General features: G+C 39.5%; 3 protein-coding genes across 3 annotated transcripts; 2 read left to right on the forward strand and 1 right to left on the reverse strand.

Moving 5' to 3' along the window:
* The first annotated feature begins 1,943 nt into the window (after positions 1-1,943).
* Positions 1,944-8,873, forward strand: pkd2l1 (polycystic kidney disease 2-like 1). Its single transcript, XM_088304521.1, has 15 exons — positions 1,944-2,252; positions 2,370-2,483; positions 3,602-3,729; positions 3,813-4,066; positions 5,391-5,615; positions 5,683-5,911; positions 5,985-6,155; positions 6,237-6,418; positions 6,496-6,616; positions 6,697-6,795; positions 6,881-7,002; positions 7,076-7,193; positions 7,310-7,443; positions 7,523-7,661; positions 8,146-8,873. Exons 1-15 carry the CDS (start codon positions 1,979-1,981, stop codon positions 8,257-8,259), a joined length of 2,424 nt encoding a protein of 807 aa, XP_088160647.1. The 5' UTR covers positions 1,944-1,978; the 3' UTR covers positions 8,260-8,873.
* On the reverse strand, positions 8,874-15,789 carry tial1 (TIA1 cytotoxic granule-associated RNA binding protein-like 1). The gene is made up of 12 exons (XM_088304524.1): positions 15,584-15,789; positions 15,074-15,170; positions 14,732-14,830; positions 14,559-14,613; positions 14,391-14,478; positions 12,643-12,718; positions 11,956-12,064; positions 11,772-11,867; positions 11,605-11,689; positions 11,402-11,525; positions 11,136-11,281; positions 8,874-11,010 (listed from the first exon to the last, which is right to left on the reverse strand). Exons 1-12 carry the CDS (start codon positions 15,610-15,612, stop codon positions 10,887-10,889), a joined length of 1,128 nt encoding a protein of 375 aa, XP_088160650.1. The 5' UTR covers positions 15,613-15,789; the 3' UTR covers positions 8,874-10,886.
* A 3,627-nt stretch (positions 15,790-19,416) lies between these two features.
* bag3 (BAG cochaperone 3) lies at positions 19,417-24,904 on the forward strand. The gene is made up of 4 exons (XM_088303956.1): positions 19,417-19,754; positions 22,105-22,440; positions 22,564-22,914; positions 22,997-24,904. Exons 1-4 carry the CDS (start codon positions 19,557-19,559, stop codon positions 23,804-23,806), a joined length of 1,695 nt encoding a protein of 564 aa, XP_088160082.1. The 5' UTR covers positions 19,417-19,556; the 3' UTR covers positions 23,807-24,904.
* Positions 24,905-25,227: the final 323 nt, after the last annotated feature.

Below are 25,227 nucleotides of genomic sequence, written 5' to 3' on the forward strand. Positions count from 1 at the left end.
TTTGAATTTCCTACTTCATACGCTCTTACATCAGTGATCACTTATTTGTGTGCGCCTAAAAATGTCTTCATTGTACACGTGAGACGAGCTTGCCTTACCAGTAATGGCCGGCCATGTCCACTTGCACTGCACCCTGACATGTAAATCCTCCTTTTGTTCACAGTTTCTGTGCGCCGAGATAACAGAATCCTACGTCACCGGTGTCAAAAACAAGAACACTTCCTCACGCAGCAAAACCTCAAACCACAATACTATTTTTAGTTATCATTGTGACAAGCATGATCATTATTATTTGAAATAAAATATATTTTTGATTTGTACTTAGTGTCTCATGCAGAACAAGACAACATTGTTTACTGCTGGAGCAGCACGACAAATTTAAATGGCAATCATACCCCATTGTCAAGTGATTGTCACAGATTTGAAAAGTTTGAATGGTGGCACAAGCCAGAGCAGATTAAGGAAGCCTCTGAGCAAGATGCCGGCCTGGCTTCAGCGGGGGAGCAGAAATTAAACTCCATTGTGTGCTAATGGCTGTGCGTAATCGCTTAGTTCAAAGTCACTGAAGCGTGAGCGTCCAGAGTTGGACCCAAATCTTATCTGCTTGGAAAATAAGAAACATACAGCAGCAGTGTCTTAACTGTAACGCCCAACTGCCACTAGATTTTTGGGCTTTGCGAAACCATTTAATTTGGAGAAAACGTATGAAACCTTCACTTTATTGCTCATTTATGTCCAAAAATGTCTGAGATACAATTTACAATTAACATGTATGTGACAGGAGCGGCGAGGGGCATTTCATTTTGGTACCAGAAGCTGGACGTGGCAAACACTGACACAGATGGTCATAATGACTGATTGGCCACATTGAATGTTTGCATACCTAATAAACGCTTTCTGACAGTTGGCATGTCAAAAATGAATAGACGCTAGAGTCAAAAGTGCGTGTCAGTGACACTGCAATTACACTCTTCATTAATTCAGTCACCAGCAGCAAACAGTTGGCACTGGGGAAAAAATAGAATCAACATACAACTCATTGATTTCCTCACGAGGAGCAGATTATTGCATGAGTTGGTAATCGGTGGTGACAACAATGTGCTCAGCAGGAAAGTAATTGAGAGGACTGAAACACAAAACGATGTTGCATATTGAACTGCTGAAATACGAGCAAGACTTTAAACGTACGAGACGTTTAATGGGATGGCATGTTTTCAATACGCACTTAAATTGTTTTAAAAAAATACATTGCATATCCAGGTGTGTTTGTGTACGTCAAAGGAAAGTGGCAAAAGACTAAGCTTGTATAGGAAAGACTATCTGGGCTTAACTTGTGTCAGCTCATCTTTTAACTTACATTATAATTACAAAATGAGCTGTAAGTTACTAATAAGTTCAATATTTCCAGCTTTCTCTTGTTAAATACAGAAAAGTTAAATATATTAACATTCTTCAATACGGTGAATTGCACTTCCACACCAATAGAATTTACATGTCCAAAATGATAAACATATTATAACTACTGCGATAGTGCCTATAAAAATAAAGCAACACTTCCAACTGTACAATTTTACATTATGTTCAGTATATCTCATTTTATAGGATTGTGCTCTAGTACAGGATGACTGAAACGTACACTTTGAGGTCTGCATAAAAAGTCAGATTTTATATATAAGACTATACGTAACTACACACAGTGGATACCTAACTAGTCAGTCCTAAAGAAATGTATTGGAGTGCCAAGTAACGCACATTTGAAGTTTAAATATTAAATAAAAACATAAAAGCACAATCATGCCGTCAACCTGAATTTCGTAACGAGTCAAAATCTGATGACAACAAATGCTCCTGCAGAGGGACCGCCAGCTCCTCCCTCCCCAACGCTTATGTCACCTACTCCTTAAAACCATCTGACTGCGCAGGTGTTCAAAAAGCTGCCCCCACTGCCCTGCTTCACTTTCCTCTCTGATCCTGCACCATGAAGAGTCTCAACAACCGTGCCGACAGCCACCTGTCCAGCCAGGTGGAATGTGAGTTAGAAAACCTTGGCTCATGGGTGAACCAGGGTTACATTGGCACCTCGCCGCCCTTGCCTCGAGTTGTGAGCACGGTCTACAACCCACAGCCCCTCTTCCAGGGCTCCATGGAGAGCATGTACAACGTGGACATCCCTCGCCCGTTTCCAGAGGAGCAACACTCGGCCGATAAAATCCTGTTGAAGGAACGCGGAGGCTGTTGCTCTTTCATCAAAGGTAGGAAACTGGCTGGTTCTATTCTAAATATCAACTTTTATCAAAACAATGATCACACCCAAGTTTTCTTTCCCCCCCCCCCCGACCCCCATTCCTTCTTTTCATCATTCTTGGTAGGATTATGGGGTACGACACTGACTGAGAACACCTCGGAAAACCGGGAATTGTTTGTCCGCACAACTCTAAGGGAGTTGATGGTCTATCTGGTCTTTTTGGTGGATATTTGCCTTTGTAAGTAATGAGATCAAAAGAGTAACTGTGTGTGTGTGCCTGAAATGTGGATGTTAAGCATATGAAATGTGAACGCAAACTACAATGTTGTTAGATTTAAGTGCATACAAGCAATGACTAACTTGATTCGATACATGTTGACACAACAAAATGATTTTTAATCCAAAATTTTGCAACTTTAGTCAAGTTTGATAGACCAAAATAATACAATGTGAAATGTTGACAATTAACCTTTTATAGGGAATGCGTTGAATTGTTCAGGTGTTCAAAAATTCAAGAGCAGCATAATTATTACATGATTTGTGCCATACCTCCCAAAATGTTTAACAAATATTTCTTTGTAGCAATTTTGGAGAAATACAGCATGATCAAGAGTGTTCAGACTTCTGACTGGTGCTCTAAACGCACCTGCAAAAGCTAAAGAGGCCCAAAACAATAGTCCACCTTCATAAATATTATGAATGATGTGGTTTCGTTTAAAAACGTTTATTATTGTGGTTGCAATTTACAGTGATGGTGAACTTCCCTGCATCATACTGAGAGTTGTAATATTTAGGTTGTCTCTTTTAAATTTGTAAAATAGTCAAGATTTGGTTAATGTGTTCTAATATGACATGATTTGGCGCAAAAAGAAAATTGAGATCAAGAGTGAAATTGTATCAAGAAAATTGGGATGTTGATGTAAAAAGTCCTCTAGCACACTCTTGCTTGCCTGTCAAAAACGTCCTCCCCATCCCTCTCCCTGCAAGCTTTTGTCAAGCCAACCATTAGCCGTGAAAGGGACATGACCACAACCCTTTTGCCTTTTAGCGATAAGAGCATTTGGCCTGCTGCATTGTTTCTTTGTCCTTGTTAAATTGACATTGTTTGATGAGGCTATTTGCGTCAGGCTGGCGTGCGCTCTCCTCAAACAAATTACACCCTCTAATCGGGATCCATCTGATGGTTGCAACATAAATAAATCCAAAGAACAAGTGTCCAATGACGGCTTGTGTGTGTCCTGCCTTTGACATGTCTTATCTTGGGGGCACTGAATGGAGCAACGTTTAAAGCGAGCCTGAGCAAAGCCAGATAGGATCGTGTTAAGGCGTTAACAATGTCATGATGTTTTCTTTTAGTGACGTACGGTATGACAAGCTCAAGCACCTACTATTACACGAAAGCCATGACTGACCTGTTTGTGAATACAGCCGGAGAAAGTGGGGTTAAGTTTCAGTCCATTAGCACCATGGGGGATTTCTGGACTGTGAGTATTTGTCTGTATGGATTTCTTCCATTTTTCAACACAGGTTGTAGTTTGACGATTTCAACTTGTTTCTCTCTAAACAGTTTGCTCAGGAACCATTACTAGATGGCCTCTACTGGACTAAATGGTACAATAACCAGTCCCTGGACAGTGGAGATCAGTCCTTCATATACTATGAGAATATGTTGCTGGGAGTTCCCAGGATGAGGCAGATCAAGATCAAGAACAACTCCTGCAAAGTTCACAAAGACTTCCAGGATGAGATCACAGGATGTTATGATGTCTACAATGAGAAGAAGGAGGAGGATATCAACTTTGGACTAATCAACGGCACAGCGTGAGTTACACCTTGTCACTGTCACATATTCACCCTTTTCTGCCATGGAGAACAAAAAATAAGGGAGTCCTGTTGAAGGTTTACTCTTTAATACAATAGATAATGCCTTTTCACACTGCACTTAGTTTACTTGACGTTCACCGCAGGGCAACAGGACAACAACGCCCCGGGGCAAGCTTGCCCGTATTTTCAACCAGGAAGTAACAAGCAGGTTACTTCTGCTGGTTGGTCTATTGTCGTTAGCACTTTGAAATCACTCCTCCAGCCTCTCTCCTACTTTATGTGGCATAATTCATCATATAATTCATACCACGCACGCCCACCTTGAGTGTCACGCTGCGAAATAGCGTTCGGTCATTGAGCCCTTGTAGCACATATACGAAGGCGTGTTTTGTGTTGCTAAGTGCTGCTAACTAAAGAAGCAAGTTTGGGTGCACAATAACACAAACTCGATCTAAATAAGAAAATCTCCCTGAAATTACATACATCACTCATAGAAAGCGTCTCAATGACAGATCAAATTGGAGAAGAATTTAAGCAAGATATTTAGTAACTCAGTGAAGTTGCTTCCTTCAGAGTGAACATACAAGCACAAGCATGATTTGATCACTCTAACTACAAAATTAACCAGCTGTCCAAAGGCTAAGGGAGACAATACACATCCGAGAGCTTGTTTAGCAACAAGGCATGCCAACTGCCTGTAGCGAAAATAAGACGGCCTCACAACCGTGGACACACACAAATCTAACCACACCAGCCCAGGACCATCAAATGGGCAAATAATGACATTCAATGGTGTCTGGCATGTTGGAGAGGTGTTCTCCTTACACATGAATCCCTTTTTTTTCTAATTTTCACTGTACGGGAAAGGTGTTAGATAGTGCATACGGTGTCATGTGGGTGAGCAGGTTGCTTAAATGTCAACGTCGTCGATCAAATGGCCCAAGGTGGTGGGGCTATGGTGTGGGTACCCAAATGTTCTATACCCCACAATACAGAAAAACTGCACATTTTAGAGAAGCATTTTATTGTAGGCAGCATTTGCAATAATCATGTTTTTCAAATCTGCATTGTGAAATGCCATACGTGTGGCCAAGGAGAAGTGCTCACTAACATACAAGTTGTAAATTTACACAGATTTGTGAACAATATTTAAAAGAGAAATACATACTTTATTTTTCTTCTGCATAAGAAAAACTCTTAGATTATTGAGTTCGGATCATGTTGCGTATAGATTATTAATGCCTCCCTGGAGAAAAAAATATATCAACCACCACTGTCTTCTTTAGATATTAATTCTATGTGTGGCCTTGTACCTCTGCAGATGGAACTACCACACTGAGAAAGTGATCAAGGGTTCCTCACATTGGGGTTTACTGACCACCTACAGCGGAGCCGGATACTACCAGGACCTGGGTCGAACCAAAGAGGAAAGTACAGTTCTACTAAGGGAGCTGGAGGAGAACCTTTGGCTGGACCGAGGAACCAGGGCCATCTTCATCGACTTCTCCACTTACAATGCAAACATCAACATGTTCTGTGTCATCAGGTACAGACTGAAATCCAAATTGCTTGATTAGTATCTCAATTTGAGTTTGACGTCAATCTGTTGACAGATTGGTAGTGGAATTCCCGGCAACTGGTGGAGCTATCCCTTCCTACCAGATACGAACAGTCAAACTAATTCGCTACATCAACTACTGGGACTACTTCATCCTGGGTTGTGAGATGATCTTCTGTTTATTCATCCTCTATTATGTAGTGGAGGAGATTCTTGAGCTTCGAATACACAAGTTCTCTTACTTCAAAAGCATTTGGAACATACTTGACATCGTAGTCATACTGGTAAGAACATGCTCAGGCAAATTGTTCCAGGTTTCAATAAGCTTAAAACGATTAACATGTTTCTCATTTCCAGCTCGCCATTGTTGCCATTGTATTCAATATTTTCCGCACAGTCAAAGTGGACAAGTTGCTTGGCAAATTGTTGGACCAACCGGAAATCTATGCTGACTTTGAGTTTCTGGCATTCTGGCAAACACAATACAACAATATGAACGCGGTCAACTTGTTCTTTGCATGGATCAAGGTAAAACAATGCCTCATTCCATGCTCAACTTTGACAATTGCCACCATTCCTAAGTAGTGTGTGCTCTTCTCGTCCATGTAGGTGTTCAAGTACATTAGTTTCAATAAAACCATGACCCAGCTGTCATCCACACTGGGTCGCTGTGCCAAAGACATTGTTGGGTTTGCTATAATGTTCTTCATCGTGTTCTTCGCCTACGCTCAACTCGGATATTTGTTGTTTGGTACAGAGGTGGAATCCTTCAGCACCTTTGTCAAGTGCATGTAAGAGATATCCAAATCAACAGCATAACTTGAATCTGTGCCGTGCTCGAACTAACCTTTCCATCTTTTTCCTGCAGTTTCACCCAGTTCAGGATTATTTTAGGAGACTTTGATTATGACGCAATTGATCGTGCAAACAGAGTCCTTGGACCAATTTATTTTGTCACCTACGTTTTCTTCGTTTTCTTTGTCCTGCTAGTAAGCACTCTTGCTACGCAAGTCATTTGAAAGTAAAATAACACTGATTATGTAGAGCTTACCGTTTGATATCTCTTCAGAACATGTTCCTTGCCATCATCAATGACACATATTCTGAGGTGAAAGAGGAGTTATCGTCCCAAAAAGATGAGCTTCAAATCAGTGACATCATCAAACAGGTAACGGAAAGCACCGTGCTATCGAAATGTGCATTTTACATTTAAAAGGATTTCACATAGTCTGAATTTTTTTTTTTTCAATCAGAGTTACATGAAGACATTCATGAAGCTGAAACTTAAAAACGAGAAAATATCAGATGTTCAGAGAGCTCTACGTGCTGGATCCGGGGAAATTGAATTCAAGGACTTTAGAGAAACTTTAAAAGAGTAAGCGGAAAAGATAAAGATTGCATCTTGTTAAGTCTTAAACACAATCCTCACCACTTTGATGATGTTGCAGGATGGGACATGCTGATCATGAAATTTCTGCAGCTTTCTCACAGTTTGATCGTGATGGGAACCACATTCTAGATGAGGATGAACAGGAAAAGATGAAAACAGAGCTGGAGGAAAAGAGGGTCTGTAGAGAAACACGAATTCCACTAAAAACATTTGAAACATTCTCTTTCTTTCTCATGCGATAGAACAAAGGATTCCACCGACAAAGTCAAATAAAGCTTTTTAATCTTCTCAGGATGCCCTTGCTGCTGAACTCAACAATCTTGGTCTGAACTATGGGAAAGAATTAGGAGAAAAGGCTACAGTGATCCTAAGTGACCAAAAAAGCAACTCTGGTCACGCATTTATGGACCGAGAACAATTTTTAAGGTAAAAAAAAATTTAAAAAAGTTTAAATTTCACCCGAGATTAATCAAGTTGATTCGCCTTCTCTCCCTTCTAATTGCAGATTGTCCAGGCAGGTGCTGCATCTTGAAAGTGCCATGTCTGCCATTACAGTAAAAATTGAGTTGATTTTGAAGAAAATTGGGATTGAGAACATAACTGAACTAAACAAAATCAATGGGAAGACGGTGACCAATCATATCGTGAGTATAAGCGTCGACTTTTTGCCTCCAACATCAATTAAAAATCAAGCAACTCGAGTCTCCACAACATTTCAAGCTTGCTGAGTCAAGTACTATTACTTAGTTTAAGCAAGTCGTCAGTCAAGTCACACAATCTTGCTCAGTCCCAAGATGGGTGACATTGGTGGGACGATACTGTGGTAATGTATGCTTCACAAATCATAGCTCAGAAAAGCATCAACAAATCAACTGCGGATGCTTTACTTAATTTTCTTTGCCTCTCACTTCCGCCTTAGAAATGTCCCAGTTCAGAAAGATATTTTTGCAGTATTTATATTTTTTTCACATTGACGGCTTACATTCTAACTATTTAGGAGCAATATATTGACTTCACCTTCAATTAACAAAAAGTAAAATACTTACAATAAACATACATGGAAGAATTGATGAATCTTGATGCAATTACAATTGGCATATGACTTCTCTTTCTAATTACCCCATTCAGGCAGAAAAAAATGCCTCAGACGGGAACATCCTAGTTTGTGTGGACCGAGGGACAAAGCCGACGCTGCCATCAGGGAGAATTTGCACCATCCCCACATATGACTGTCACATGTGATAAAAGCTTGAGATGAGACAATGGAATGTGTTTCATGGGGGGGTGAGGAACGAGTTACAGATCAAATATTTTAATGCTTTACAAGTAATACATCTTTACTCCTCCAAGATTAACACTCATTTCAACATACCAATCTTCAAACGGTCAAGTTTTACTGAAATATGTAAATAATATATGCATTTTTTATTTGCCTTCTAGACATCTGCACTAGCGCTAAAGATATTTAATCACAAATATTTAGACAACTACAGTGTTCAGTGTTGTAGGTTCCACCTGAATATAAAACTACATATTAGAAGTGTTGAGTAAGATATTTCTAAATAGACCGTTCTGCAACATAGGATAGCCAACTGATAAATGCCTAAAATCGGGCTAAATTATAGTTGCTAAATGGTTTAAGAACATGTAGTTATTTTTCCATTGACTCCAAGGTTGTCTACTTCTTTGCGCAGTATAGTGAAGTGTGAATAATGGTTTTAAAAGTAAATGTGCAATAAAGGATTTCATAACTATTCTCGTCTGTCCTGGTTTTGAGCTGCAAATACAAGTGAGCAAAGCATGTTGGTTAGATGCGAACCGCAATTAAATAGGTGTCTAATAAAGATACAAACAGCTCTGGTTTCAATGTGTCTTTATTTCAAGTGACTAAATGTGTTTTCTATTTTCTAATGAAAACCATTCCCAGCTTTTATTAAACATCACGGAAGCAAGTTGTCATTACATTCAATATCTTGCAACAAATATATGTATGCACGTCACAATCGTGCAGTTCAAGCTAAAACATCATCCGCTTCCTGCTACTTCAACAAAATGGATAAATTCTCAGGGGACGATTTAAAATTGGTCAAATCAATTAAGGGGCACCCCTATATGAAAAGAATGATATTTCCTGATGAGGTTTTTTATAACATCCAACCCTTAGCTATGTACACGGTATTGCCGGAGCTGCACTAAGTTTTGTAATTAAACTGTGATTGTTATTTTGTCAATTGGTTTGTTAATTCAAACACCTAAAAAAAAAATACACGCCCCCTCCAAAATTATATAAATTATGTCTTCTATTCCACATGGTGCAACAAAATGGCACAAAATTTCAATCCAAATGAAAAGGTGCCTACAGTTAACCTTTACGGCAGCGCACCAAGGGGAAAAAGAAGGGGTGGGGGTCTTCACATTTACAAATCCTTCCACTAAGATGTAATAACCCTAAAATAAAATAGGCAATCACATCTTAAAGGAAGGATGTAAGAACTACTCGTCTTTACAAAGATGGGTGATTAGAAAATGCTCAATAATCAGGGATTGGTCTGCAAGGAATAATGAAAAAGAAAGAAGACTTTATATTCCTCTAGGAAACCAGCCCAGAATCAGCATAAAGATTATCTGTGAACAAGATGAATGTTTTGTTTAATTTAACACTTCAATTCAAAGCAACAGTGCGCCTATGTTGAGTTTTTCCTTTGCGATGAGACAGGTTCACCAACATAAAATGTATCAACAAAAAAAAAAAAAAAAAAACTTACTATGAACATGCCATTGATCACTCGGATGAGAAAAAAAAACAACTTTAGGAGCGTTGAAAGTAACATTAACCTTGCTTATAAAAGTAAACGGAGAATTACCTCCACTGTAGTAATTATTTTAAAGCCACGGCACTCTATACAAATTGTTGAGCCCTGCAAACTATTTCAGGAGTTCTATTTACAAAGCACTTTTCATATAAAAAATGCAGTGACTGAATGGCTGTTGGCTGAACACAGACCAATGCTATAAGATTGCCGTGGCTTACTGCAATTGTTGCAAAGGTGGTTAAATGAGACACTCTTGATTTGTACAGACTTAAATTAAAACTATCAACCCACACTTGTGGCTTTTTCTGACCTATTGTATCAAATAATGGAAAATGCACCAAGCACGAGCAGTAGATAAACATTCCGACAGGACTACAACTAACAAACTGAAAATCTTTCATGGATTTGATATTTCTTTTAGAAGTGTGAAGGACACTGTAAAAGTACGTATTGCTGTAGTCTGAGGTTTCAAACAAAACAATAGTTGAGTGATATTCTATCAAAAGATTGGGATGTAGTGATTTGATTTTTTTTAAGCTTTTATTCAAATTTGAAATCTGATTGGGGCGAGTTTTTTTTGGGAAGGTGATCTTGAAAGTTTCGCCCACAGCTAACAGATAAAGTAGCAGTTGAATAGGAATACTGCATTTTAGGTCACCTATTGTGCCTTTGTGTTTTACAAAATGGACGAGATGTCATGTTCCAGAACGCAGGCAAATACAAAGTTATGTGTACCACGATGGTCATATAATACGAGGGTAATTATTACTTATTCCCTGATCAAACGTATCGCACAAAGGGGCCAACCTGCGACACAGGAGTGAGAACACATTCTGATTGATTAATTTGATGTTGGCGTTTGATGCTAAACTTACATTTCATTGTCTGGAGCCTACACTGAAATTTGCATTTGAAAAAAATATTTTAAACGTTCTGAGTGCGATAGGCACTATCACTTTAAAAATCTTATTTGTCTTATGCGGCAAAGAGATGCTTTATGAATATGCTTTGACCAGCGCTGGTTCTTCTCAGTAATGGCCTTGTGTTTGGACCAGCTCACTGCGTCTGGTAACCAGTCATGTTGAAGTTGGTCAGGTTGGACACGACTGAATTTGCGGAGGCTGAAGCTTGAGCCGATTGAGAGCCAAATCCACCGACCCAGCCGGGCGACTGGGACTGCCTGTGAAATCAACAAATTATTAATAAGCAAGTTCATTGCATACAAGGAATATGTGTTCTGATTTTGAGGAACGTGTCATGACACTCTAAGGCCGTCGTGAAACATTGCATGAGTTTGATACATACTCTACTCCAAAGCCTTGTTGGTTCCATGACTGGCCATACATGCTGTAGGAGGGAACTTGCCATCCATTAGCCACATACTGCTGCCCATATTGCTGCTGTGGACTTCCATAGAGCTGATTCCACTGCCCCCACTGACCATATTCAACCTTTGAGAAAAAATAAAGTCACTCAATCAGGAGCAAACTGCATACTAGACACCAAATGATCTAAGACGTTCATTAGAACAGCACCATAATCAAATGTGATACTTATGAAAAGGATTCTACCTGCTGTGAACTTTTGGTCATATCAGGAGATTCTTTGCCCCAATAACACTTCACAATGTGTCCTTCAATGCCTGTGCCATTAACTGACACAATGGCATGGGCGGCACTGTCGTGGGAGGAAAACCTTTCAAGGGGAAGAGCATATCAAGCAATTTCATTTGACAGAACTTGGTTGACATCTAGAGGCCAAATGCTGCAGTTACCTGATGAAAGAATATCCTTTCTCTGGGAAGACTCTGATTTCCATAATCTGTCCAAATGGTGAGAAGGTCTGCCGCATTAATGTATCTGAGATAATTACAGGGAAAAATTATTTAATTGTACAATTGTCTAAAATGATCCGGCGAAACACTGAATGAGAACTACTTGCCAGACAGTCCTGACTGGATCCCTCCACAGTACACGGTGCAATTCTGGGGACTGGATTGGCTCACAACATCATCGAACCGAAGGTGTTTTGAGCCATCTGAAATACACAAAAAACAACTGTGATACAAAAAAATGTCACGCAGCATTTCAATACAAGCCGCAAAACATTTTCATTCTTAACTTACTGTCCTGCGAGTTTTTGGGAGCAGGTGGCTTTCGCGTTGCCCAGTTGGTCCTGATTTGCCGTCCTCCGAGCCACTGCCCGCCCATGTGGACGATGGCATTCTCAGCATCCTATAGGAAAAAAATTAAGAAGTCAAACTTGCTCGTTTACTGAATACATTCATGAATACTGATTAGCAGTATTGGTAGCCAATAATTGAACATGCTGAATTTCCACAAATAGTGGCCATCTTACTTTAACTGCAGGAAGAGGGAGATGTTTAGTTTTAAATATGCATTCTTGGACTATTATCAGAAAAGTACCATAACGGAGAACGCAGAAAAGCAGCATGATCCCCCCCCCCCTTTTTTTTTTAAATACAATATGATGACAACTTTTTTCACAATGGTCCACTTCAGTCGCGATCGACAACGTCGCTCGATGTGCGGCGAGCCTTAAGCATGTAACGCGGCGAGTGACTAATTAGGGCATGGCCACTACGTGAGTAAATTCAGTAACCACATTAAGGCTAGTAATCTACAAATGATTTTGTTCTTGTTATTCTCAACAATGTTATAACAGGAAATTAACTAGGTATGACTGTGTCTGTAACTATGCAATTCTACATATATTTGGCACAAAAAAGAGGTAGAGTAATAAACAGGAAAAGAAATAACCTTTCATCTGTGTTGCGGCACTGGAGCCTTACCAGTTTGTTGTAGAAGGACACAAATCCATACCCCTTTGATTTGCCTGTCGCCATGTCCTTCACAACACGAGCATCTCTGGAGCAAAATGTGAAAACATTTTCAGTGAGTCTTCCAGTCAAATTGCATTATGCGAAAAAAAGGAGCCACGCAAGACACACTGAACTGCGAATCCACTACACTGACCTAGATTACTTGTAGCTATCAGGACCCTGGACTGAGTGCTGACTCACTGACTCAAAAGCAGGAAATTAAGTAGGCATACATGCAGTCTACAGATAGATTTTACACATTTTAGGATGAATTAAGAAATTGTTGTCAAAAGAGCACCACTTTATCTACTACTTTTAATCTCATGAAATATTTTCTGTACACTACCATGCATTCTTAAACTAGTCATCTGTCCTACAAATTTAAAAAAAAAAAAGAATACAATAAATAAGAGGGAAAAAAAGGAATTAAATGGCATACATGGCTAGATTTCTTTATATTCCTTGGTCAATTCTTTACCACCAATATGGAGTATGGCATTTGGGGAGCTGCAAATTTTGAGAAATTGACAATTTTCAGAAATTTTGGACGAAGACCTTAATGCGACAAAATTTAATAAACAATTGAGAATGAAACACTTGAAATATAGATTTAGAGGAATGCACTGAATATTGAATGTGATCATCTATACTATAATCACGTAAAGACAGAGCATCTACAAATAAAGACAGAGGAAAAATGGAATAAATAGAGAAAAAAAACTACATCTGAGTCTCCAGAGTGCACAGTTCCTTGCTGTTAGCCTTCAAGCTCCTGTCCAATCCTATGAGCATTTCTGTAAAATAACCAAAATGCTATTACTTCATTGAGACCCACATCTAAAGGCTGTTCAGGTTCACATACACAGCTTACATTGTGCTGACACTTACCATCAACTAAATATGCAAAGAAGAGCAATACTAGCTGGTAATGCAGAAGACAAGTCAACAACAATAAGAGAGCACTTCATTAGGTGATTGGTAATCAACAACTCCAAACTGAGCCGATGCAAGTCTTTCAGACGGTTTAAAGGACTTCAGTGTGCATCGTTCTATGGTTACAGGTTCGGATGTTAGTGTCATGTGAGGGCTCAATATATGTTGGCAAGATCTACAACTTTGTTTACATGCAAAGGGTGATGTATAGTAATTATTTGGACATTTAGAGAAGACTTTGTATTTTTTATCTTTAAAAACAATCAAGTTGAACACCAGTGGTCACCTACTTTGTCTTCCATAAGAACAACAAATCTTTTTGAAGGCAAGTCAATTGAATATTTGTCGCCTTTTTGTGCAGGTATTCAAAACGATGACTCCATTTACAGTTAAGTCATATGAGTTGAAGGAAAATGGGGGCAATCTACATAAAATTATCTGGTTTTATTTAAGAAATGGTAAATGACATATTTGTGGGAAGACACCTAAAACTGACAATCTACACTTCAGTCACATCTTAACTGAAATTCTGCTGCAGCAGAAACTGTAATTCTCAAAATATATACATCACTAATAAACCTGAATTGTTATGCCTTTATTTACTTTCCAACTATTTGTTTTACATATTTTACAAATGTTTTTGTTTTGTTTAACTGTCATTATTTTTATGGTTTGAAAACAGCAATCCAAGTTCTTGAAAATGGGTGACAAAACATGATTCCTGCAGGAAAACAATGTTTAAGGCTGTGATAATGAAAAAAAGGAAACAAAAAAAACAAACTTACGAGATTCTCCCAAAAGGTGCAAATGCAGCCCTCACGTCTTCAGTGGTAATCTCAGGACTTAGATCACCCACAAACACATGGAAATGATCTACAATGACATATAAGCTATTAGAAAAATATTTTACCTTTTCAGATTGAGGACAGCACATAATTGCTCAAAACACTTACTGGATGTGTCTTTCTTTTGGCTACTGGGAGTGGTGGCCCAATTTACTTTGACTTCCTGAAAATAAAAGCAGTAAACATTTCATTTCTTACAGCCAGGGAGGCACTTTCTGTGTAAGAAGCAATCATAACCCAATTTCAAAAAGACTAACTGTGTACCAAAAAATGTATCCCACCTTCCCAAGTATTTTTCTTCCATTCATAGCTGCTAAGGCTGCAGCAGCATCTCTGTGCTCAAAGAATTCCACAAAGCAATAGGGGTCATTGGTTGTATGCTGCAAGAGAAAATGACTGTCAATTATGTTGTTTAAGTTAAAATGATGACTTATAATTACAGTATTTTCATTAATGAAGGAAAGATTAAATCACTGTGACTTTTAAATTTCCAAAAGTTCAAAAAATGTTAAATTTATTTGCAAACGTTTGTAAAGCATTCATTAATAATTACCTGTACATTTATTTTTATTTATCTATACTTCATGATCATACTGTAACTCCAAACTATACTGACCACTTACCTCTGTGATCATTTTACAACTTTTACAAGGCCCTATTTGAGTGAAGAGTTGTAGAATCAGAATTTCAGTCACATCCCGGGAGAGGTTTCCCACGTACCTGAAATGAAATAACCTTATGTAAGATTACTCGAACAATTCGACAATAACACACATGTCGACACCGTGGAAAGAGTTTGTGTGCGATTAACATACAAATGTCAGTGTGTAAGTGCAACTTAATTCAATCGGTTTGGCACTCCCGCCGGGCTAACGCTGCTAACTTAGCGGCTCATGACATTTGCGGTAGTTTGACGCACCTCGGCAGTTACGGATCATATTGTACGAGCAACGACAATTGCTGTAAAAATTACATTTTTCCAAACAATGGTTTCTTCAACTTCACTTTTACCAGAAATACAAACCGATAAACGTCTGATTTCGAGTTGGTAGCGCAAATTAAGTTAGCAACTGCGTGTCAAAATTAGCACAGCAAACATTTCGGCGATTGGTAAAACTTAAATAAAAAATTACAGTGTTCTGGGGTAGGAATCGTCGTCCATTGTCACTGTCGACAGTCACCAAAAGCAACGAAAAAATAAATATCGATTTGCCGGTAAACTAAAGTTTCTCGGTTCCTCAGTACGCTAAACCAACTTGCTAACTAGCCAGATGCTAGCTAACCGGACACTAGCAGTTTACGTCATGCTATTACGCCACGAGTATCCAGAGCGCATGCGTATTGTGTGACGCCATGTATGACCGATTGGTTGTAATATAAAACAAAATCTGGTTTTGAATCTCCAAATACCGAAATTACCCCTAGTTTTATTAATCAGTGTCTGGGCTCATAGAGTTCACTAGAATCTTACAAACGAAAAAAAACATGTATTGAAAAATCTGTCTGAGGAAGGAGGGAGGGAATATTAGAAACTGACGCTGATTTAAATATGATAATAAATCTGTCCCTTTACCTTCCCTTGATAGTCTAGATTAAGAGTTCTTTCTTGTTTATCGAATCCCGGTTTTATAAATTAAAAAAAAAAAACTTTCGGCCTTCCATATTATCGCTGTATTTACACGTCAGACACGTGAGGTGAGGGTTATGACAGGTGAGGCACTGACTCTTCTGCAGTCAGAAATTAACCCAACATAGATTAGCCTGTATTTCAATTTTGACCTTAAACATTTGAATTAGATTTACATCAATTCCACACTGTTCTACAAAGTAATAGCAAGAAAATCAAAATAATATTTAAAACAATATCCAAATTATTGTTGTAGTTTAATGATTATCCCTTTTTCAAAATAAAAAAATCACCGGCGGCCAAATCTGGCCCACCATATCATTTTAAAAAGCAAATCAGGCATGTCATCTTCCATGGCGCTTGATATAAACTGTAAGAAAAAAAATATTCTCATGTAATAAATCATAACATTGAGGTAATGCAAGCATTTTCTTGTTACGTTATGACAATACCTTGAAAATCTCAACTCAATTCAACTCAACTGTATTTATAAAGCAGCCAACCACACATGTATGCAAAGTGCTACACATGGAGCAAATGTAAATCATACGACAACAAACACATAAAACAAATTAATAATGAAGACAGTAAAAAGCACAAAAACAGTATAAAAAAAAAAACATATCTCGTGCTGAGTCAAATGCCAAAGAATAAAAATGAGAAACAAGGGGTCTTGCCTAACGTTTAGCACGAGTTCATTCCCGGCAAAGGAAAAGGCTCAATCCCCTCTGAACCTACACATAGTAAGAGCGTCTGGTCCGCAGACCTGAGCCACCGTCCTTCAATCAACCTAAAATATTTAATAACAACAGATGAGATAGAGAACTTAATTGTATTTTCTCGCCAGGAGAACAAAACGGGATGTACCCAGTTACAAATCTACTTGAAGCACATCCTGCCGAAATCCTCTTTTTTTATTCCCTTAGGGAGGTCCCTAGTTACATAGCCATTGCTTCGCTAAAGCTCCTCAATCTTCCACCATAGAAGGCTCCAGACGAGCCTTGAACAATAACACTTGATATGAAGAATAAATATGGGTTAACTTAAGTACACTTATTCCAACACTCCTGACTGTCTAAATGATTGTTGACACTCCTGACTGCACATTCACTTATGATTGTTATCAGTGAATGATAATGATGATACTACTACTTGTACTACTACTAATAATAATTTGTAATAGTAGTCATTATCATTATCATCATCATCACTCCTGAAGCATATTGTAGTGTAGGAATCAAGATAGGAGTTGAGAAAGCATCGAGGAAAGTGACATACTGGAAATGTGAGTCTAAAGTATTTCACAAAATAAATCCAGTTGTGATACAGATAGTCTATGAATCAGATCAAACTCAATAGGGATATAAAATATGAAACATTTCAGGCAAGGCGAATCCTATAAGACTTATATTACTTCACATTTTCTGTAGGAAAGTAATGATAAGAAAGTGGCAAGAGCTCAGAGAGCCAAACTGGCCTGACTGAGTTATTTTCAGGACTACGACTTGCATGTGACTTATGCTTAATTCAAAAGTCATTATGTGATGTTTTTCTTTAACCATTTAGGTACATATGTGCCACAATTTAATCTATGTGACCTCAAAAGTATTTCGGAGCAAGTGGCGCAATTGGTGAGCCATTGTCATGCCAGTAGCTTCTATGCACTGAGTCACCACAGAGTGACAGATTGCCACTCTTAAAAAACAGATGCCATTCTTTGATGCTTCCAACCACCAAGTAGCTACCAATTACAGCGGATAATTCAATTTTTATTACATTATAAACTCCTCGAAGAGAAATCGTTCTCTGTAATTTTTTAGTTAATTGAAAATGATAGCCTTGGCTTACCTTACCAGTTCTCGGTGTACCCTGCCTACAAAGACAGCTGGGATAGGCTCCAGTACGCCCGCAACCCTTGTGAGGATGAGTGTTTCGGACAATGGATGTGCTTGGCTTGCTTTGTGACAAGTTGGTGACCTTTTTTTTTTTTTTGCATACAGATTTGCATACGAACAACATGATTAACGCTATACTTCTGTGTTTGTGAAATGTAATAAAAGACAGACTGAAAACAAAAATTCTTATGGTGCATTCTTTGTATCTCCTGGTGGGCAAAAACCACTGTCCATAAAACCCAGTGACGCCCCTCATTTAATACAATCATCTATCCATCCATTATCTATACCGCTTCTCCTCACGAGGGTTGCGGGGGGCGCTGGAGCCTATCCCAGCTATCTTCAGGCAGTAGGCGGGGGACACCCTGAAATGGTTGCCAGCCAATTACAGGGCACACAGAGATGACCAAGCATCCACGCTCACACTCATACCTAGGGGCAATTTAGAGTGTTCAATCAAGTGCCCGGAGGAAACCCACACAGGCATGGGGAGAACATGCAAACTCCACAGAGGAAGGCCGGAGCCGGGATCGAACCCACGACCGCTGCTGTCTCTCACTGTGAAGCCATCGTGCTAACCAGTCTGCCACCGTGCCGCTAATAGAATCGTTATTTTTATTTTTTTTCCTCTTCAAATACAAGGGAGGGTACAGATAGACTGCTTCTCCTCCCTGCTTTGACCGCACATCTCTGGCCTATGTGGATTTTCTCTAGGTACTCTGGTTTATTCATATGTTCCAAAAACATACATGGTAAGTTAATTGAAGACTAAATTATCCATAGTTGTGAAAGTGAGTCTGGATGTTTGTTTGTCTAAATGATTGTTGACCAGTTCAGGGTGTACCTCACTTCTTGCCCAGCCAGGTGGAAGACTCCACAATAAGCAGAGCAGAAAGGATGGCTGAATAATAATAACACTAACGGTAAACATCACATTTTAAACAGAGAAACCTTAATGTGTCCCTACACTTATTTTTCTTACTTTCTAGCACATCGGCTTATTGAGATAGTTTATTTTTTTTGTGATTAAGTGTGACCAATAAAAGCTTGCGCAATACGGATTTTACCATGCGTTGTATTTTATAGCTATGACGTTTCAGAAAAAAAACACACACACCTGTTGAAGATAAATCTTATTTAATAAATATTACAAAATACATTACTATATTCCATATTATAGGGCACATTTGGAATACAGTAATATTCTGAAAAGACAACTTTTCAAAGGGGTATAGAATAGAAATCCCTTTATTGTCATTGTACTCAAGTGTGCAACGAGATTAGAGGTTGGAAGACTGCGTAAATCCACTTCTAAATTATTATTAGTGGAGTAAAATAATGTTAACTAGTGAGAAAAACTTAATTAGGGCAAAAGGTAGGCCTAATTGTAAAATGATGAGACGTGTTTACTGCGTGAGTGTTCGCGTAGGTTGGGGGTGTGCTGCGCGACATTGGCTAGCGAAGCCATGCCTCTGTATCCAGCGCTGTCCGCCCCCAGCATTAACCCAGCTATTTCGAGAAACTTCCAGCCCACTTTTGCACGTCACTTGAAGGAATCTTTAAAGCGTCCGTCGCCGGTATTAAATGTCTCAGTGCTGGGCAGCCAGAAGCATGAACGGCATGAAGACGCAGTCGCCGACGACGACGATGGCGAATAACGACAACGATCCCTTGCCCCTCGGATGGGAAGTCAAAATTGACCCGCAGACCGGCTGGCCCTTCTTCGTGGATCACAACAACCGCACCACAACCTGGAATGACCCGAGACACGACACGAAAAAGGTAACGGCGGCGCGATAAAGTTGCTGTATTGAGGAGCGCGTGTTATGTATGTCATTCTCATCATGCTGCCGGCTGTTCCGACCCGTTAACGTTAGCTTAGTGCGTTTGCCACGAACGGTGTTGACTATAGGCCATGTTTGCCCCCTTAACTCCCCCTCACACGCGCATTCTCCTCACGAGCCTTTTCGAACGGCTCACCAACCCTGTTTTGTCACCGAGTGCTGATCTAACGACATAATTACTCGGTGACTCATCCTGCAGTATATGTCAAGACCACCTTTGACTTCTAATAACAGGTCCTTTATGGCGACAAACACCGCGACGTCCTCATATTAAACTTTTCCCTTACAAGGCTTTGACGCAGGACCAGTGTGGCCAGGGTGCAGTCTATACGTTAGGATTACTGCGAATTCATATTAATAGGAAGCATGGGGAAAAAATCAGATATTGATGGAATGACGAGGGACAGAAAAGGGCTTCGCTTGCTGCCACTTGTTAATCTTCAGTGAGACGTCGCTGTGGAAGGCAGAAGCTGCTGGAAAGAGGACAGCTGTCAGTGGATAAAATGGGTGCAATGCTGTTGCCTGTGTGCCTGTGTGCAGCGTCCCATACTTAAATGGCAGAGGGCAAAGGGTCACTCCCAGAAATTAAACAACTTTTGTTTTAGACCAAAAACAAATCCAGAAACCATCTTAAATGATAATGGATTTTAAAACATTTTCTTTGTGTTGACATCTTTTGAGATTTGTTATCACTGGTTTCCCAGGCAGAAATCAAGGAACCATGAATAAACCTGTTGCTTGTATTCCGCCTTGGCTGTCACTGGCAGTTGCTTTAGACCAGGGGTCTCAAACTAAATTTACCTGGGGGCCACTAGAGGCAGACTCTGGGTGAGGCTGGGCCGCATCAGGTTTTCCGCAAGAAAAAAAAAAAAAAAATCTAATCTTCTCAAATGTCTTTATTTTTATTTTTTAACACAAAATAAAATTTTAAAATAAATAAGGAATTAATAAGAAAATTAATCAGTAATAAATAATAATAATAATAATAATAATAATAATAATAATAATGAGTCAAATGTCTGTATTAACAGTTCTTTAAACTTCTTCTGAACATGAATTGTCCTGAACATGAGTGGAACATTCATCAATCAAACCCCTACTAAAACATCGAAAAAAAATTACAATCCTACCCTCGTTTTAAAGCTGAAGATGTGCCCAACAATAATCCGCGGTTCAAATTTTATCCACTGTGACCAGGTAATCCTACATTTTATAATTAGTCCCGTCTGTGCTAGTGCTAATGCAGAGCTCCGTCAGACTGCACATCCTGGTCGCGGATGGGTCTCCTGTCAATCAAATCAAAATCTTGTCAAATAGCAGAGATCCTAAGCATAAACCATAGTTCTGGGATGAGTAGGCCTACTTCTGTAGTTATAAAGCTTTAATTACACTGTAATTAAAGCTTTATAACTACAGTCATATCAAATTCGCGGGCCGCACGGACATTAAACTTTCATAATAAGGCGGGGGCCGCAAACTATCATCCCGCGGGCCGCGAGTTTGAGACCCCTGCTTTAGCCACTTGAGTTAAGTTGACAACAATACAAATTAGTTTTTAAACAGTAATAGTCAGCAGCACACATACTTCTGCATTTATCTTGTTGTGATTATGTTCTTTATGCTTATAAATGTATTCTGGATAATCTGTTTTATTAATGTTATAGCAAAAATAATGATTCAGAACCAGCTGTTCAATAACTGAATGTAGAAAAAATGATTACAGTACCTTCCCAAAAGAGCATCTAAAATTCTCAAGCCGTGTTTCTTGGGTAAAATTAGTTTTGAAATTTCAATCTATAACAATTGCATTTATGTCCGGATGGTTTTCTAGAGACCTTTTTACATTTAAAAAAAGAGGAGAAAACAGAATGAGCAAGTTACGTATTTGTACATCTGCCTCATTATTCTGATATTGAGGGTTTTAATCCAGGTTCAAAGTGGAGCTTGCATGTTCTCCCCATGCTTGCGAGGGTTTTCTCCCACATTCCAGAAGCATGCGTCTTAGGTTAATGGAAGAATCAAAATTGTCCATAGTTGTGGATTTGTATTTTAGACTGGCTCAATTTAAATGTAAATATTTCTATGGAGGTGTACAAACCTGAATAATTTATGAGGTCCAACCATTATACCTGCCTTTGCTCTTACATAAGCAAAAACAGCTTTTTGGTGTTGGAGTATAATTACTTAAAAGTCAAAAAATATTTACTGTTATAGTCAATGTTTTTATTGAGTTTGATTGATGTTATTTCCATTGATATTACATTCCAATTAATGTTTACATGCTTCAGGTTAGGGAAGTGTCCACAAATGGACCCAGCACACCACCAGAAACAAGCCCTCAGGAGACACAGAAGAGCTTTGTGAAAGAGATGAAGCACCCCATTCTCCGACCAGGTTATGTCCCAATCCCAGTCTTCCATGAGGGTGCAGAGCTCAAACAACAACAGCACCCGTGCTATTCGTACATCCAACCAAACACTACACAGAATATCAGGACAGAAGGGCGGATACCTTCGCCGACACCAGGGTTTCATTGTAGGCCGAGGTCACCTCTACATGGACCTGGTGATAGCTGCTCCACGGGGCCGGCAAAATCCAGCTCACCTGTATCTCAAACAGCAGAGGTTGGTCTAAATAACAAAGACTAAAAGTACTGTGTTCTATGGTTATAATTGCAATTAAGCAGTTGGACTTTGGAATGAATATAAATGAGGATTAAAATTTGACAATTTCCTATTGCTTTCCAGGTTTATACTGGCCCGCATAACCAACTGCCACGGCCCAGCAGCACAGGTCTTCAAGCAGGTTACATCCCAATCCCGGTAATCCATGAGGGTGGGGCAGGGCAAACGCAAGCACAGCCTCAGCTAAATCCATCCGTCCACTGTCAGCGCGTCCCCTATTCCGAGCATCAGCAACCCTTCCATCGCCTTCAGCAGGACGAATGGCCCGGCTATTCTGCAGCAATGCAGCCTCCCCGAGAAAGGGCTTCTCCCGTTTTGTATCCACAGCACCGAGATTCTGCAGCTATTCACCTACCACATAATATCAGAAGTCAGTCACCTGTTGTAACACAGGTGCTGGGCGAAAGGCCGCAGGTAATTACTTCGGATTTACACGCTAGTTTGTTGTTCATGTTGGTGTTGATATCCTAGTATTTAAACATCTGATTGTCCGCAGCATATCATGAGAGAGCCACCTCCGAAAGTGGAGCCGGAACAAATGAGCCCTGTGCAAAAAACGGAGACGATCCAGGTCTCTCAGCCTTTGCGCACAGATGCTGATGGTCAAAAGCCTCCTTTTCAACAGCCACCTCAGCAACGTCAACACTTCCAACAGCCTCCACCTCAACAACATCAACACTTCCAACAGCCTCCACCTCAACAACATCAACACTTCCAACAACCTCCGCCTCAGCAACCACAGCAATTGGAGCAGGCACCATCTCAGGCATCTTCGCCGTCCGAGCAATTGCCACAACACTTCCCGCAGCCCCAACTTGCAGAGCAAAACACTGCTGACATCACTGTCGAAATGGCATCAGAACCAGAAGCACATGACGCAACGGCTGTCGCCACAGAAGAAGTCCCACCTGTAAAGGTAGAGGCTGAACAACCGCCCCAGTGTCCTGTCCACCCAGGTTTGGCTAAAGTACAAAAGATAGTTGAGCGGGTCGCTAAATTGGAAGAGGAGGTGAAAGGCTTTGGAGGGAAAAAGAATGATAAGAAATACTTGTTACTGGAGGAACTGCTGACCAAAGAGCTCTTAGCGTTAGACTCAGTTGATCCAGAAGGTCGTGCGGATGTACGACAGGCGAGAAGGGACGGAGTACGTCGAGTTCAGACCATACTAGAGGGACTGGAGCAACTGGAGGAGGCGTCCACAAGGCCTGCCACCGAGGCCTTGGCGGAGGGAGACAACCTGACACAAAAAGGAGAGCCAAGCATGATCACCAAGGAGAATGTTGAGATGGCAAAGGAGATATCCTAACCACAAGCTGCAAGGGTTTATTTGATAGTGAACAAGATCACACTCTCCACAGTATTTGTGAAAGTTGCATGCATTCATTAACAGTGTTGGTATTTTTTTGCCATTCACCACATCATTGATGGGAGCTCTGTGCTGTCACGCTTTTCAAGACGACATTGTTGCCCTTCAGTATTGTGCCAGTGTCTTTGTAATAAGACACCTGTCATGAGCGAGGTGTTGACATGAAGTTTGAGTCAAATTCAAAATTGATGAAGAGGCCTTTATCATACAATAAAGAAAAACAAGTATTTTCTTAATGAATGTTACGTGTAGATGCCTTTTGTCTTTATTCAATATCATATGGAGCTTTCCTCAATCCAGTCGGCACATTTGTTTGTATACAGTGCATGAAGAGTGCAAACATTTGGGGCTTTAAAGCTGAACTCGCTGCAAAATGCTGTCAACACAAAAGCATTTCCCCTTTATTACAATGTTGGAGCTGTTTTGTGGCAAAAACGCAATGAATTTGTCTTTTAGGATGCTGCTTTTTGGTACGTGAGTCATTTTGTCATCTTTGCACTTCATCATGGAAATGTATCACAGTGAATGATCAGCCTCATTTTTGAAATATTTCTTTCACCAATTTTGATGTGTTTTGTGTGTTTGTATAGACATCCGTTAATGTGTACTTTCAATGCAATCAAGTATTTATATTTCACTATATAGTATTTTACTATATTTATGAATGTGTTGAGACAAATGGACCTGTGATGTGAGACAATCAGCACTTGGTGCTAATAAGGAATCAAGAGTTCTAAATTGTTAGAATGTTCTTTGCAGAAACACCAAAGCCACAATCTGTAATATCACAGACAAAAACCGCCTTATAAGTGCAATATGACACCAAACTATCACTTGAAAAGTGTCAAAATTTGTTTTATGATTAGCCTCGCACAATTTGTGTAATTTGTCACCAAAGTAAACCCTCTGTAATGCCTTATAATCCTCACAAATTATGGATTGTGGTTTTGTATCGATCACAGTTAACGAGTCACAGATGAATGCATTGTTGAAAGCAAGTCATATTGATATAGTTGAAATAAATTGTATTTGGCAGTATTTCTGACTAATATGTTGATCCATCCAACAGCTGGCAAAAGTACCAAGCAGAAGTATAGATATTTTGCTTAAAAAACATATAAAGAGAAGTATAGATATTTTATTTTAAAAAAACTATAAAATCAGAAGTCCTAATTCAAGTGCTTCACTTAAGTAAAAAAATTCAAATAGACGAAAAATCCACACACGTGCATTTGTCAGAATTTGTTATCTCATCTGTTTTTGGGCAATCGGCAGGGTACACCCTGAACTGGTTGCCAACCAATCGCAGGGCACAACTACAAAAATATTTACTGTATAATGAGAAGGATTTGGAGGATTTT

This window comes from Idiotropiscis lumnitzeri, chromosome 9 (genome assembly GCF_059441095.1).
Source record: "Idiotropiscis lumnitzeri isolate Australia: NSW breed Sydney's pygmy pipehorse chromosome 9, RoL_Ilum_1.0, whole genome shotgun sequence".
Classification (NCBI taxonomy): domain Eukaryota; kingdom Metazoa; phylum Chordata; class Actinopteri; order Syngnathiformes; family Syngnathidae; genus Idiotropiscis; species Idiotropiscis lumnitzeri.